This window comes from Etheostoma spectabile, chromosome 11 (genome assembly GCF_008692095.1).
Source record: "Etheostoma spectabile isolate EspeVRDwgs_2016 chromosome 11, UIUC_Espe_1.0, whole genome shotgun sequence".
Lineage (NCBI taxonomy): Eukaryota > Metazoa > Chordata > Actinopteri > Perciformes > Percidae > Etheostoma > Etheostoma spectabile.
Genome location: NC_045743.1, coordinates 19,955,863 through 19,973,209, shown reverse-complemented (window position 1 = coordinate 19,973,209; position 17,347 = coordinate 19,955,863). Strand labels below are relative to the sequence as shown.

Genomic DNA, 17,347 nt, shown 5'->3' with positions numbered 1-17,347 from the left:
TTCCCCCCACTGGTCCACCAGAGGAGCACCTTCTCTAAGAAGCTTCAACAGTTTTGATGTCGCTCCGACCGCTACAGGAAATCATTTCTACCACAGGAAATAAAACTTTTTAACACTTCATCACTGAGTGCTGATAAGACTCTGAGACACCACAGTACTGCACTGTAACCTGTGTACCTTGTGCAGTTTGTGTGTATTTATCTCATTTATTTGAACAGTTGCACTCGTTATAACCAGTCCCTCGCTTCTCCTATTTCTATTCTGTCTTTGAGCAAAAACACTGAACACCAAAGTTAACGTTACACACCATAAAAGTGTATTATTTCGGTGATATTCCAAGTGATATATCAGCTGATTAACAGTATATTTCAGCATCCCACACAGCCCGCTCACCGTTAAATGTACATACCTTTGACAGGAGCTCTGTCAGATCATCCAGCAACAGCAGCGCTCCTTCAACTAAAAGACTCACCGAGGACGGTAGAAACAGTTGGTAACAGCCGGCCCGATGCAGAGTTTTTGCGTCCCCTACTTTTTATGAAACTAGAAGTTCATGTTTCACAGCCGGTCTCTCGTTTGTGCCTGTGTTGGTGTCACTTGTGGTATATTTGGTTTGTTTCCTTTTCTGCTTATGACTGTGTGTTTATGAAAGCAACGTAGTGTACTTCTTGAGAAACTGTTTGACAACAGCAGTCCACTGCATCATTTTTTTATTATGTGGGCAGTTTAGGACACAATTTGCAATGCTCCTCTTCACGTTTAAAAAAAGAGATATAATGCATATTGAGGATTGTTTTCAAATCTGTCTTTTTGTATAATTTACATCCTCACATGTGAGTTTCCATCTCCATCTCCATTACTTACTAAGCTGACCAGGGTACCTGCAGGGTCTTAAAATACAACACTTACTAAGCTAATCAGGGTACCTGCTGGGTCTTAAAATACAACACTTACTAAGCTAATCAGGGTACCTGCTGGGTCTTAAAATACAACACTTACTAAGCTAACCAGGGTACCTGCTGGGTCTTAAAATACAACACTTACTAAGCTAATCAGGGTACCTGCTGGGTCTTAAAATACAACACTTACTAAGCTAACCAGGGTACCTGCTGGGTCTTAAAATACAACACTTACTAAGCTAATCAGGGTACCTGCAGGGTCTTAAAATACAACACTTACTAAGCTAACCAGGGTACCTGCTGGGTCTTAAATACAACACTTACAAGCTAACGGGTACCTGGGGTCTTAAAAATCAACACTTACTAAGCTAATAAGGTACCTGCGGGTCTTAAAATACAACACTACTAAGCTAACCAGGGTACTGCGGGTCTTAAAATACAACACTTACTAAGCTAACCAGGGTACTGCGGGTCTTAAAATACAACACTTACTAAGCTAATCAGGGTACTGCAGGGTCTTAAAAATCACACTTACTAGTAACCAGGGTACCGCGGGTCTTAAAATACAACACTTACTAAGTAATCAGGGTACCTGCTGGGTCTTAAAATACAACACTTACTAAGCTAACCAGGGTACCGTGGGTTTAAAATACAACACTTACTAAGCTAACCAGGATACTTGCTGGGTCTTAAAATACAACACTTACTAAGCTAACCAGGGTACTGCGGGTCTTAAAATACAACACTTACTAAGCTAACCAGGATACTTGCTGGGTCTTAAAATACAACACTTACTAAGCTAACCAGGATACTTGCTGGGTCTTAAAATACAACACTTACTAAGCTAACCAGGATACTTGCTGGGTCTTAAAAAGTCCAGTGTAAGTCTGGGTCTTAAAAGTCTTCAAAAATGTTTTCATTATTTTTCAAAAAATGAGGCCTTAAAGGGTCCTTCATTGTTTTGTCACAATGCATGTTTGTGGCGAGTATTACAATAACATGTTCACTTGTACTACTTGGATAACAATTGTTTTTATAGCCTACAATTCTTTCTGATATTCTATTATATCCTACTTGCCAGTATGTTCATGAAGTCGGTATTAAATTAAATTCTAAATGGTATACAAACCTCTTACATTTGTCTTGGTGAAACCTGCTAAACCCTGGTATATGCATTAACCAGCCATTGTTTATCTGCTTGGTAAAACACTTGGACTGTATGTGTTTAATTGTCTGGAAAGGTCTGGGATCGAATTCCATTCCTTTGACCCTCTGACGTACCAGGTTGACTGGCTAAACTAACCAGATAGAAAAAGAACAACCAACAAGTTCTCTGTCTCTCCCCCTTTAGTCTCACCTACACAGAAGTGACACCCAGAGATCTGCTGACATTTCTTCACGCTGTGTGTGTGTGTGTTTGTTTGGCCTTGGGGTGCCGCTGTTGTTTCAGTTCTAGCTGAGAGCCAAAGAGAGTTGGGTGTGTTGTCTAGAGCTTTTCTCTTTACACTGATCTTTCATAAAACAACACGGCTCACCACCGTGGTGCACGCTTTGAAAACTAGTAAAAAACTGCATAAAGCTTAGACACAGGTTTCTTCAATTTCAATTCAATTTTCTTGAGATAAAAAAAAACATTTAAACATGGTGTTCTCTCAGTAAAGGCTAATGCTTTCATCTCAGTAAAAGGTCCTCTGTGAGCTTGTGATCATCCTAATTTCTCCTGAAAGTTCAGGCTTTGATGTTCTGTACAGTAGCCTCCATTTTCTTTCCTTCAAATTTGCCTTATTGAAAAATAGAACACTGATTGTCTGCAGGGTCACGCATTGGTCCTTTTGTTTTTATTTCAGCAGTACTTGACTTCCCAAATCCTTTCTTTGGTGATCTCAATTCTATAATGCTGCTGAGTGTGTAGTTCTTACAGACTCTTATACTCATGCTTCTTATACTACTACTATAATACTATTTAAAATGTTTTTTCCACACAAATTAAAATAACAAGAATCCAACACACTATTAGCAAAGATGAATCTGCATATTTGTAAAAGACAACAACAATCTCAAGTTTATTCATCATCAGAATCAGAAAAGCTTTATTGCCAAGTACATTTTTTACACATAGGAATTTGGTGCGTGTCACACAATCTCTAAATATAAAAAGGATAAGATAATCAAGTGCCAGAATATAAAAATGTAAGTATAAACATATATACATATTATGTATTAAAAATAAAACTGAAATAAGAGGAGCAGCAGAGTAAGCAAGTACAGTGGCATGTAGAGCCAGAGGTGGTGTGTGGAGAATAACAGGGTGGGTTCCGGGCCTTGTTGATAAGGCTTGTGACGGATGTGAAAAAACTGTCATATTGGCGTGAGGTTTTGGTCCCGATTTATATATACAGTATATATTTTTTGTGCTTTCTTGATGAGGGAGCTGATGTTCAGCTCCCACTTGAGATCCTGGGAGATGAAAGTTCCCAGGAAACGGAAAGACTCCACAGTGTCAACTGTGGAGTCACAGAGGGTGTTGGGGGCTTCCTGAAGTCCACAACCATCTCCACTGACTTCAGGGCGTTGAGGTCTAGATTGTTCTGATTGCACCAGGTCACTAAGTGGTCAGCCTCTGACCTGTAGGCGGACTCATCACCATCAGAAATGAGTCCGATGAGGAAGGGGTCGTCCGCAAACTTCAGAAGTTTGATGACTGGTGACTGGGTCGCAGCTGTTAGTGTAAAGGGAGAAGACCAGGGGAGAAAGAATGCAGCCCGTTTGTGATATGATGTTGATGGACCGAGTCTGAAACGTGTTTCCCCACCTTCACATGCTGCTTCCTGTCAGACAGGAAGTCAGTGTTCAACCTGCAGGTGGAGTCAGGCATACCTAGCTGGGAGAACTGCTTCTTTATACGCTTAATGGCCTGTAAGGTAGCCACTGTCACTCCCCGTCAAGTAGCCTACAAGATGCTAACGAGAGACTTCTGTAATGTCAATACAGTAAACATGGACCTACTTAACCAAGATGGTTCACTGTTGGCTACAAGTTAGCATCAAACACAACAAAGGCTGTCAGTTGAATGGCGTTTTGAGCTAACGTTAGCAATCAAACAATTATAGATAGCTAAAGCCTTTTTGAAATAATTCCCATCTTCTGTTATTGTTCGGGATGAAAGTGCTAGGGCCAAATTTTTGTCCCAGTCCGTCCCTGGATATGACATTTGGTGCAGATAAATGGAGTGCCCAGAGAGTAACTTTTTTGAATTTCCCTGTGTTTTTTCCGCCACCACCAGATCAAAGTTTTCACCAAACACAGCCGGTTGCTGTTATCCACCATCTCTAATCTCACCCTGAGGTCAATAGACTTTTTTTTTTCCTTAGGATGAAGTGACATGGTTAAAAGTATGACACAATTACTTGCAAGTTTTAGCAAAACAACACAGTATACAAGTTCATGTAACTAACATAAATATTGTTTATTTGCTCAGGTAGGACAATCAACAGGCTGTTTAAACCTGGCATGCTTAATCCCTGTAGATTAGGGCTTGCAACTAAGGATTATTTTCATTATTAACTTCTTTCATTATCTGTTCAACAATTTCTCCATTAGTTGTTTGGTCTATAAAATGTCAGAAAATGAAGAAAAAAATGCGGATCAGTTTCCCATAAAGCCCAAGATGACGTCCTCAAATGTCTTGTTTTGTCAACAACTCAAAGATCTTCAGTTTACTGTCACAGAGGAGAGAAGAAACTATATACTATACATTTAACCATCTGAAAAACTGAGAACTTTTTACTTTCTCAAAGACATAATAATTCAAACCAATTAATCGATCGATCGATCAAAATAGTTGTTAATTAATGTAATAGTTGACAACTAATAAATTCATCTTTGCAGCTCTACAGTAGATAAAAAGATAGTATGGAGACAGTATAATTCATCTTATTTCTGTAACATTAGTTCCTGCATTTTAAGCCGTAGTAGCAATGTGAAATACATGCACACGTTGAGGGGAGTGGCACTTTCTTTGCTGGCGCCACTGGTTGCTGTCATCATAGTCCCGCATTGCCAGACCTTCCTCCATAGGTCTGGCATGTCCACACAGCATCCCGGGATGGGAGAAAAACATACTCTGGTTTATTGGCATTTCTTTAAACCAATCACAATGGTCTTGGGCGGTGCTAAGCAACAGCTTGGACAAATAGTCTAGCTGTCTGGGTTTACCCTGCAGACATCTGAGGAGCAGGTAACAATAGTCCTCAGAAATCCACCAGTGGTTAGAACGGCAACACAAAGAAAGAGGAAGGGGACGGACATCCGGCCAAAATGAGGGACATCCTGCAGAATTTCTAGCGGCAACGTAAGAATCACGGAAGTGTAACATGTCCATATAGACTACTGCCATGTTGACTTTTGGGAAAGATAGATGCTCCATGTCTCAAAGTAGCGTTACATCACGGTCTGGCTGAATTCAGTAACCGTCCTCTCCTTCAAATGGGCACTAAAGTTGACATTTGCCTGTCCTCTGTTGTCCTGTCGGTCTTACCGTCCTGCTCCGCCGTAGAGCTGCTCCCGCTAACTCCAGCCCAATCTTGCACACAGAACACGTTGCCCACCAAGCGCAGCACCTCCTTCCTCACTGAGGAAGACAACAGGAAGAACATAACCGGATCCAGGCAGCTGTTGACGGCTGAGAACAGCAGAGCCACCTCGTTGGCTTTGTCTGCAACGCCCTGCCAGAAACACGACACGTCCCTGATTTGCGTTATGATGTAGAACACCCTGACGATGTGATATGGGACGAAGCACACGGTGAAGAGGAAGAGGATGAAGAAGGACTTCCTGGCAGTTCGGGCGTAGCGGGACGAGTTGGGCAGGTCGGGCTTTTCTCGTGACGTTCTCAGAAGGTTGAGGGCAATCTTTCCATAAGACACCATCAGAGAGACAAAGACGAGCCAGAAGAGGACCACTATGCAGATGTTGATATAGGCTATCCACTTTGCATCAAGGAGCTGCTTGTAGTGGAAACACCTGGAAACAGCAAACGTATGTCAGCTCAAACTGACTAATGCAAGATGCTTTTCTGTACTTATTATGTCATAATGTTTGAATTTCATTTTAAACTTGGCCAATAAACTGAATAATGAGGTAATCATATTTCAGAGAAATCCCAGTGAGCTAAAATGCTCCGTTTTCAACAGTTTTTCTCTTCTCTCGGGTCCGTGTCACTCAACACCGAGCCGGTCTTCTACGATTGGGCATTTGCTCTATCTAGGCAGGTGTTCACATTATCCCATGTACAGTAGCTACATGCTAATGCAAATTTGGTACATTGCCTCGGAGTGGGATATCGAACAATAACACCAAGTTCTGGGCAAACCTGTTAGTTTGGCCGAGATATGCTAAAGTTTGTGTTGAGCTACAAAATTGAGTTTGGTCGTCAATTGTGCATAGTTTAACGTAGCAAAATCTTTTGATAAAGTTTGGTCATGTCCATCTTGAGATGCTACGTACCTGGTTTTGTGCAGATTGGTCGCACGGACTAGGAGTTCAAAAAAGTTGGTTTTGCACATTGCGCAATATTGAGAAAAAAATCTTTTTCATGGAAATGGAGACAAATGAACAAGTGGATGTAAGGGTTTCTTATGTGTAATGTGGGAGTTATGGGCGAAACACGTTTGACATCACTATAGCATCACCTAGTTGTCGATATGTGTAATGCTTGGTAGGTGAGGTCAATGACCCATTTTGCATCTACACTGTAAATTTGAAGTTGCTAACATTAGTTTAAGTGGTGAATCCAAACCTGTGTCCCATATGCGATGCCCACTTTGATGAATCAGTACCCCACTGTAGGGGTGGCCTTAGGAGTGGCCCTAGATGGTACCCTCAAAATGTTCAAGGATGTCAAATTTTGGCCAATTTCTGTAAAATTGGTTGGGGAGCCCCAGAGGTTTTGCGTTGATAGGATTTATTTTGGCCAAAGATAGGGTTTTTGTAGCTAGCTACACAAATTTGTTTGTGTGTAATTTGCGCAATGTTCATCTGATAAATCTTTCGGTGACTTTTTGTCAGGTTGGTCTGGAGATGCAAGAGTTTGGAAAACTAGGATAAAATGTGATATTTTGTGGCTATTGTGTATATATTAGTGTGTATATTTTGTTTTGGTTGCTTTGAATGTGTAAGCACATTGTGAGCAAAGATGCTCCAAAGAAAAATTCCTCGGATGTGTCCTCGTACCTGGCAAATAAAGCTGGTTCTGATTCTTAAAGTCTAGGTGGAAAAGGGCCTGGCCTATATCAGGAGATAAACTGAATTCAGGCAGCGCGTGGCTATATGTATTTTGTGCAATGTACAGTTTGGGAGTTATGGGGCCAAAGGCATTTCTTCTATAGCGCCATGTAGTGGTAGAAGTGGGTGAATTTTTGTCTGAGGTCCTTGCAGGGATCTGGACCAGTCCTAAACATGGCAACCCCCCCACCATGTACGGTTTAAGCTGTAGCCTGACTTTTACTAGCGGAAGAATAATCCTTAGGAAAACAATAGGGTTCCACAGCCCTGCCCCCTCAGGCTTAGACCACTAAATATTAGTCAAAAATCTGGAACTTTAAAGATTAGTTGAATAGTTGCAGCTCTAATCTGGGTAGGCACAAAAAGTCGAATCGAATCCCGCTATCGTTTGACTGGAGAAGTTTCAATGCCACTCGGTACAGAGTAATTTTGGTCAATACATAAAAGGAATCTAGTTCCAATACCCAGCCCCAAAATATACATCCAAGAGTTTGCTTGTACAGTAGGTGTCACCAACCTGTTCGCCTCTGGGGCACTCTTTGACAGCAGGATTAGCAGCATCACAGTGAAGGACACAATCCAGATGAGGGCGCAGAGCATGGTGCTCCACTTTGTGGACCGCAGTCTGTGCTGCCCCCGCACGCCGCGATGGATCTTCATGTAGCGATCCACGCTGATCAGCCCCAGCAGCGTGACGCTGATGTACATGTTCATGTAGAAGAGGTTGCCCACGACTTTACACAACACGGGGCCCAGCGTCCAGACGTTTCCGCGGCTGTGGTAGAGTATCCTGAACGGCAGACACAACACCAGCAGCAGGTCCGCGAAAGCTGTGTTTATGAGAAACACCCGCACGGAGTTCTTCTTAGAGTCAACGCAGAAGAAAACCCACAGAGCCACCAGGTTCCCAACGAGACCCAGGACAAAGATTACAGCGTAGATCACCGCCAGCAGGCTCTGCAGCGCGTTGGGATCCACACAGGTTCGGTTGGTCGCGGTGAAGTTCTCTGTGAGAAAAAGGGAGCTGTTGGAAGTCTGGAAGGTGGTTTTGGCAAAGGGGGCGGACATGATGGTGGTTTTTGTGATCATCAGTCCTGCAAAATGGGAAGAAAAGAACATGTGAAGAACTTTGGATGAACCGTTGAACCCTTGTGTTGTCTTGTTTTTTTCCAGGTTTCTGCCATTATTTTTTTTCACTTGTACCACCAGATTCACCCCTAACCAATCAACTTATTACCTCTAGTTTTTACGCTAAATCCATTGTTTATAAACCTCATTCATATGAAATTAGACAGGATTTTTTGAAGAAAAAAAAAATCTGAAATGACAAAATTATTTCAACAAATAGATACGATTGAGTGGATATTTACAGACTGTCAAAGTTGAGTCAGGGTACTATTTAGGAACCATTTCGTTGTTTCCTCAAATGCTATACAATGCAATAAAACATCCAATATTCTATGTAAGTTGAGATCTGATCCTTCATTTTCTTTGCGAAGAGCATTGTATAGAACCATTCGTGTTATTTTTGGGTAATTTGCTTGAAAGAAAGTGAAATTGGGTCAAATTTGACCCAAGGACAACAGAAGGGTTAAGGAGCTGTTTGCTTCACAGGTTTGTGTAAATCCAGCTGTATGAATTTGCCCTAAATTAGCATTAATGAATACGTTAAAATCCGCCCTTTTGTTTGAGTGAAAGCTCAAAGCTGAAACAGAGCAGGGTCACATCTTAACGTATCCAAACATGTTCACTTGATCTGTAGATGCAACACTTGGATTTAGTTCCAAGGTTGTTAGTTCATAGGAAGATGTCTGGATGGGGGGTTAACCCTGCGTGTTTAGGCATACAGATGCTCTGTGGTCAACGCTCAAAAATGCGTCCTGTCTTCTGCTTCTGCGTAGTATTTTTCTGTAGATCGACTAAACAATTAGTCTTCTAATCCCTGCAGCTATGAAATCCACTCACAATGTCATCCACACAGATTACAACCACACAGTAGAGGGGTCTAAAACAGGACTTTTAAGCCGGGGAGGGGAGTGAATGTCCAGGAAGACGTTAAGGAGACGTTAAGGAGACTTTCACCCACAAAATGGGTGTTATGGCCCTATGTGAGTGTGTCATCAGTTAGGAGCGTCATCTCCCATTCCCTTTAAAAGCCAGGCACGTTTCTACCTTTGAGCATTGCTATTACGATGGAGGATTTGCTGAGGTAGGAGAGATTTCAGGAGAAGAAACTGATCCGCTTGTGTGTGAAGTTTATAAAAATATTATAAATATAAATATATAAAAATACTATTTCACATTGTAATATTTTTTAATTTTAATCTAGAATAACAATGAAATGCTGCGCTATTGACTTTAGACCTGCTTTTTTTTTTGATCAGCCCAGAATGCACCTGAACACACCTATCAGACCAGCACACCCATGGGTGCACAGATGGGCGCGGGTGCATTTGCTATTTAAACGACGTGGAAGCTGGGCGGGAAATTGAAATAAATAGCAAAGAAACTTGTGTTAGGCTTTGCCCTGCCCGTTGCCGGGTGCGAGATAGGGTCCTTAATGTTCCGGGGATGGAGGGGGGGCGGTGCTTTAATCCAAACCACCATTCTTTTTTAATGATCTTTGTCGTTTTGGTGTCTAAACTCAACTGTTGTCGCTGCATGACGCTCACTTTTTGTCTGAACCATTTTCTTATATTTTATAGACCACTCAACTAATCCATTAATTCAGAAAATAATCCGATTAATCTACAGTGAAAATAATCTTTAGTGGTAGCCCTAATTGCTCTGACTCAGTTAAGAGTTGTATTTTTCTGTGAAATCATCAATGAATAATGTAAAAGGGACGAGTTTACAGAAGCACAAACCTCACGAGTTCTCAGATGTTTTGTGCCAGTTCATATCAAAAGATCAGCAACTGAAAAAGTATCAACTGGAAAACAGCATGTAGCACTTCAGCAGCCAGTTTTAGAGACGCTGCTTACGCTTCAGAGTGGAACTTGTCAAAGTACTCACCAAGTCATTGAAGTCCGTTATGCTTGCTCTTGGTTCTTCTTGCACACAAAGTCTGTTGGAGTATCACTTCTTGCAGTGCTTTTCTTTCCATCAGTGACTCCGGTGTATCCCCCCCCACCCCAGTTTAATCCAAAGGACAAGCAATCCAAAATATGCAACCCTTTATAAAGTTCACAATCCTTCAGTCATTGTGTGTTCAATCGATCTCCAAATATTATAAGTCCACATGTGAGCTTAACTGCGTAGTCTCTCTCTTTTTGTTTCCTCTCCCCAGCAGTGCTACGGAAATATACAGAGAAAGGCTTCAGAGAAATGCTGAAGTACAGAATGTGGTGATGTTGTAAAGAGAAAACTTAAAGCTGTGGTCAACCCCCTCCCTGTCACTGTGCAGAAATGTGGGCTGAGATAGAAAGAAAAAGAAGGGCCGGGCTTATTTCAGACCTTCTGATTACACACCAGGGCGAGCAGTGGATTCACAGAGCATGCTCCACTTGTATAAACACAATATGCTTTCCACTTTGGGCTCTGATTATAATATGGAGGTATCGGCTGAGTGTAGCCAACTGTGAAAGAAAAAGGCTCCAAAAATACCAGCGTATGCCCTCACAGTAATTAAAGCGAGGCCAGGTTTAAACTGCCACCCGGGAGACCTTCGATGGAGCTAAAGGTGTAGGCGGAGGGTCGGGGGAAGCAACCACCTGCTCTCCAATGTTAGTCATGGTATTATAAAATCCTCCAGTTGTGTTTTATCATTTCACAATGATTATCAAAAGTGGAAATTGTATTTACTGTACTGTACCAAACTTTCAGTCTTCTTTCTCTGCAGGAGTACAGTACTATTAGTACTTTTTTCTACGTTTGTCGTACTTTTTAACGCTTTTGTCGACTTATTAACATTTTTGACGCTTTTGTTGACAATTTTAATAAGAGATTTCATTTTGTTGTGCTTTTGTGATGTGTTTTTTCTGACATTTTTGAAGCTGTTTTGACTGTTTAGACTTTTTCGGAGTATTTGGTGCTTTTTTTTGGTTGTTTTTGTCACTTTTTTTGTTGCATTTGTGACACGTTTTTTGGACAAATTTGGAGACATTTTTTCGGAAGTTTCCCAATGCTTATCGCGACGTTTATTAATTGTATTCCCTCATTTTTGACTACTCTACGTCTTTGTTTTTTTTACATTTTGGATGCCTTTTGGACATTAATTGTTTTGGGGCGCTTTCTCTTTGTCCTCATACTTTCCTTTGGACCATTTCATATCATCAACAAACATCATTAGGAGAATTTTGTGCTGTTACGTGTTTTAATCTACATGTTGTCATGTATTATAAATGTATATTAATAAACTTTATCTTAATTAAGGTTGACCATCAGTTTTTACCAACATGGACAAGAAGTCCCTAACCCCTTAAAGCCCAGCGTAGCCTTGATGGGTGATATGCTATGCTAGGCGGCATGAGTGTGTGTTTTTAATTTGTTAGTAGTTTTTAAATTTCTAGCTTTTTGCAACATTGACTTTTTTCTGACTTGTTTTGGACCATTGGATAATTTAGATGCTTGCTTTGCAACAATTTTTGACTTTTTTCCCCTGACGTTTTAGACTCCTTTTTTTTAATGTTTTGGTGCATTTTACACACAGTTTGACACTTTGGACAAGAAGTCCCTAGTTTTGCTTTGCCAGACCATCCACACTCTGCAGAGCGGAGGAGGGTCTGGCTAGTCCACATAGCATTCTGGGATTGGAGAAAAACGTGCTTTGGTTTATTTGTATTTCTTTAAACCAATCCCTATAGCCATGGACGGTGCCAAGCTCTGCTGGGAGCTACTGTCAAATAGAAAAAAATCAAATTGCAAGTTGATTAATTTCTCCTTGAGCGGTTCACTTTTTGTTGGAAATTATCGTTTTTAGAAACAAAACTTAAGAAATTAAGTATTAAGTATGAACTGACTGATGTGTAACTAACTCAAACTGACATTGCGCTTAAGATACTGCATCCCTCTCCTGTGATCCTCCTACGGTGCGGGTTGTGTGTGTGAGGTCGTGCTGGGTGACGGTTTGGGGGTTTTGGGTGTGTCTTGCACATGTGATTTTTGTTATTTATAGGAGGGTGTCGCTCTTTAATTGGGAAAGAAACGTGAGCATTAAATCATGTGTCTGTGTCCTCTTGGTTCTCAGCCCCACTGCGTGCTGCTGGCGTCCAAAGAGAACTCGGCTCCGGTGAAGTTGGGCGGCTTCGGAGTCGCCATCCAGCTCGGAGAGTCGGGACTGGTGGCCGGAGGTACAGCAACACAACCGTGCAGACTCTGATCAGTCCAAATCCAAAGCACATCATCTTTCCTGGGAGGGAACTTTATTTGTGCTACAAAGGCACATTCAGACACAACATTACATATTCAATAAACAAACCCGAGACTTAATTAAAAATTACAAATACTAAAATTATGTGCCTGTGGATATTTGGATGGGATTAATGTTAGAGGGGAACGTGGGGTATAAAATACTCACTGTTCTTATAATAATTTAACCCATTGTTCCAGACAGCTTTTCAACCATCAAGATATTATCGGTAGTAGACGTGGATGTTTAAAGGGCCTCCTGAGGGGGGTGCAGAGGCAGAAATGTGAGGCAAATATACTGTGTGGAGTGAATTTGAGTCAAAAATCAACCAACATATAATTCAGTGTGACTTCCACTTCCCGCTGATATCTCTACTTCTGTCACGAATTAAAGGCCCATGAATCCAACTAGAAATCAGAGAACCAATCATCACATGATTTAAGTTTTCTTCAGGATCAGAGTAATGCAGTGATAGTTGTCTGTACATCGATGGGTACACTGCAGACAGGAACCTTTAAAATCTTATTTTCTGCATCCCTTTAATGGTACTATTTTGCCCTTACGTGAACAAATATAGGCAAAAAATAAATGCCAGGCACCATAGGTGTAATTTACATGGGGGAGGGGGGGGGATCAAAAACTGAATTTCCTCTCCATAAATAACACAATTGCACCTTGATGCAGTAAAAAGGCCCAAATTGTTGTCAAAGAAATTCACAAGAATGTTGAGTGGCCGGATTTGGCCCGCGGACCTCGAGTTTGACACAGCGTTCCAATATTTGGGAGGACCCACTGGCCCGGGTTTGTATCGCGCTCGGAAAGTGGAAGCTGGTGTTGTCTTTCATGGGTCCAGATGTGGTGATGACAAATGACTGAACTGTCAAGTCTCACAGTAACAGGTAGCCCAAGGGCGTAGCTTTGGATTCAACACTGGGGGGGGTTGAGATCTCCAACTATCGAGGGACGTCTCGGGACATGTCTGCGTGGATCGAAAAAAGCGACAAAAACATCTTAAAGATGTAGGAAATAAATATTTTAAAAGAGACAACAATGTTCAAAGAAGCTTCTAAAAACCCCGTGAAAAAACTCTGGAAAAAGTGTCAAAAGGCGACTAAGGACGTAAAAAGCAACAAAAACGTGGAGGAAAAAAAACTCACAAAGGCGACAAAAAATGTTGAAATAAAACGTCAAAAACATTGTAAAATTGTTTTTAAAAAAGCTGAAAAAAAACGTGCATTAAAGCGACCAACACCTCCAGAAATGTTGTGATTATTGGGGGGGGGTTGAACCAATCCCAGATGGGACCACGGCACACACGCGAGTTCTTGCACATCATCAAGACTCAGTTAAAAGGTGTGTGGGGTCAAAAACAACAAAAGTAAAATACTAATTGAAGACAGTATCAACTTTGTAATAATAATAACAATTCATTCAATTTATATTGGGCTTTATCATAGACACTCAAAGCGCTTCGGGGGGGGGGGGGGGGGGGGGGGGGACTATTCCCTTACACCACCAACATGTAGCACCCACCTGGGTGATGCGTGATGAGGCCACAGTGCGATTTTTGTTTTGGTTGTGCTGCTGTGACAAGTTCCCCATTGTGGGATCAGTAAAGTCTAACTTATCTGATCTTATCTTAAATGTCCTGAACAGTAAAACCAACCGAGCAACATTGGAGTTCTAAACTCCTAATTAAAAACCAGAAAACCAAGTTCTAGTTTTGCGAAATAGGAAACCGACACGAGGTTAGTTCCTCTTTTGTGCAACAATGCAGTCATAGTAGAAAACAAATGGGGAAAGTCTCAAAATGCACACCGAAACACTTCCTTTATTTGATAGTTTAGACTATAAAAATGTATAAGAACATAGAAGTTGTACTAAGACCTGACTTCATAAGTGATACACCCGCACCGCTGTTTGTTGTCCCCCCAGGTCGGGTAGGGACCCCCCACTTCATGGCCCCCGAGGTGGTGAAGAGAGAGCCGTATGGTAAACCTGTGGACGTGTGGGGCTGCGGAGTCATCCTCTTCATCCTCCTCTCAGGCTGCCTGCCTTTCTACGGCACCAAGGAGCGTCTGTTCGAAGCCATCTGCAGGGGCAAATACAAGGTCAGGGGGGCATTTAAAGAACCGTGTGCTTTCATACCCCCATTCAACACAAGACAGGGTTTCCAGAGCGTCTAAAAGTGCTCATATTGTGCTCATTTTCAGGTTCATCATTGTATTTCGAGTAGGCCTGCACGATATAGGAAAAAACTGACATCACAATGTTTTTTCCCTGCAATATAGTTACTTATATATAAGTACTTTTTAAAAGATGACATAAAGAGCTCTATTTGCAAAACATAATAAGTCATTCTCGACTATTGCAATGATTTTGTAGGGGAGTGCATCTACATAGAAGAAGAAAATGAAAAAGGATGTTTTCTAATGTGAACCAGTCTTTGTTGAACTTTAAATGCTTTACAAACACCAGAGGAAGTAAGCGCTGTGGCTACTCTTCTGATGTGGTTTTGGAGAGGAAATTAGGTAGAAATATGCTGGTTCACTAGCATGACACCATTGTATTCATATAATAATCAATCCAGGCTAAGGTGAATAACAACGACTGCATGTTGCTTCCTCTAAATTTCAGGTTGTGGTCGACTAGCGGGTTCGGCTCGTTAGTTTGATAAATTGATCAGACCTGCATGTCACGCGCGCTAGCAACAAACTCTGAGTATCCAAGAACAATTAAATCAGTGGAAATGACGTTAGATCAGACACAGACTTCTGTTGTAGATCATTGTTACGTTTCCAGCGTCGCGGCTCCGAACCGTAACGTTAGTTGGGACAGACGGACCCCTTGGTTCTTCAGGCTAACTATATTAGCTTTAGCTTGGCTGGTGGCAGCTTTCTGCGGGGGAAAATTGCCGGGAGACGTTTTAATAATGTTGCGTAACATACTATACTGTCATACAGCTTGGTTACAGCACAGCTTTAGTTTTATGTTCGCACAATAAATGTTACAATGTAAACGTTATGTTCTTTGTTTGACCCTATTTCAAATATGTAAAAGAACATCGTGCGCTCTGAGTACATGGCTGAGATGTGGGAACATTATCTCTGGGCCCCAGGACCGCTTACATAACCCTCTGTGTGTGTGTTTGTGTAGATGAATCCGCGGCAATGGGCCCAAATCTCAGAGAGCGCTAAGGATCTGGTGAGGCGCATGCTGATGCTGGACCCCGCTGAGAGGATCACCGTCTACGAGGCTCTTAACCACCCCTGGCTGAAGGTAGGGAGGGTTCTTTGGACCCACCCCCCCCCCCCCCCCCCCCCCCCCCCCCCCCCCCATTGATCCGATTTTTTTTAAAACATTGAATATCGAGTCCCGATCCAATACCTGCTCAGATAACACACAAACAATATAACTAAATAAGCTTAATACATTTCAATGAACGTAGCAATTGAGTCTTTTCTCTTGACACTCTTTCCCGTACTGCCTAAACACCAAATTCAATTCAATTTTATTTACAGTATCAAATCATAACAAAAGTTATCTCGAGACACTTTACAGATAGAGTAGGTCTAGACCACACTCTATAATTTACAAAGACCCAAGAATTCTAGTTATTCTTCTAAGAGTGCAACAGTGATAAAGAAACACTCCCTTTTAGGCAGAAACCTCGGGCAGACGCAGGGTCTTGGTAGGCGGAGTCTGATGGTGCTGGATGGGGGGGGGGGGGATTCACAGTGGCAATAACAATTACAACAAAGAAAATGAAACAGAGACTACAAATAGTAGTAGTTCATGTCATAGCAGGGCGTTACAGGGTGTAGCGTGGCATAGCAGAGCATAAATGGATGTAGCGGGATGCAACAGGGTTCAGCAGGACGCTGCAGGGCACTGCAAGGTACCGCAGAGCGTAGCAGGGTGTAGCCGAGGGGGGCAGCAGAACCACGGCGACAGCTAGAACAAAGATCTTGGTGCCATCCTAATCCAAGGAAATATGCCGGGCGTAAAGAAAACATAAGGACTCGGGGGAGTAAACTCCCCAGAACTAGGTTAGTAACAGGTCTTTCTGGGACATGGATGCACGTAAACGGAAAGATAGGGGAGAGAGGAGCTCAGTGTCCCCCGGCAGTCTAGACCTATAACCGCATGAGACAGGTTAAGGAGAGGATCCTGGTCAGGCGAAAACTCTCCCAAACCGGATCGGGCTTTACTGGCCTTCCTCCCTCTAGTTTGATAATATTACTGATTATAAGGTAGATGAATCTGACGACTATGAAGAGGAGCAGGTGGGCCTGGCTAGGCGGCCTCTGCAACTCCTCACTCCCTAACTATAAGCTTCATCAAAGAGGAAGGTTTTCATTTTATGTGGTGATGGTTTCTGTCCCCCGAACCCAGACTGGGAGCTGGTTCCACAGGAAAGGGGCCGGATAGCAGAAGGCTCTGGCTCCCGACCTACTTTTCAAATGTAATGCTTTGCCCAGCGTCGTCCAGTCCAGAAACAGTGCCGCGTGTGGTTGTAGAGGAACCAATAAGCAGAGCCGAAATGTTTACGTGTCCGTGGTTCTTGGCATTTTGAATTCGGTTCTAATATGACTTTGGGTTTCAATTCCCAACCCCTCATTCCCACGTCACAACTTCCTGCAACATGGAAAACAGTCCTCTCACAAATGAAAATGCACTTCATGCCGTGGTTTGTGGGTCGTCTCTTTTAGACGTGCATCCAAAAGTTTTTCCTTTTGTGAAAGTTTTATCTTGTTTCTGAGACAAGAGCCAAAAACCCATGGAGTCCAAAGCCATCACGTAATGATCGGTCGCT

At 42.2% G+C, this 17,347-nt stretch overlaps 2 protein-coding genes across 2 annotated transcripts in view; one reads left to right on the top strand and one right to left on the bottom strand.

Moving 5' to 3' along the window:
• caska (calcium/calmodulin-dependent serine protein kinase a) overlaps positions 1-17,347 on the top strand; it is a 195,624-nt gene that overhangs the window by 114,158 nt on the left and 64,119 nt on the right. Inside the window, 3 exon segments of the mRNA XM_032529385.1 lie at positions 12,370-12,472; positions 14,467-14,642; positions 15,688-15,810. Coding sequence (XP_032385276.1) covers positions 12,370-12,472; positions 14,467-14,642; positions 15,688-15,810 — 402 coding nt within the window.
• On the bottom strand, positions 3,286-10,874 carry gpr34b (G protein-coupled receptor 34b). The gene is given in 4 exon segments (XM_032529375.1): positions 3,286-5,419; positions 5,422-5,921; positions 7,699-8,275; positions 10,197-10,874. Coding segments are annotated over 3 exon segments (1,152 nt in total). The 5' UTR covers positions 8,271-8,275; positions 10,197-10,874; the 3' UTR covers positions 3,286-5,339.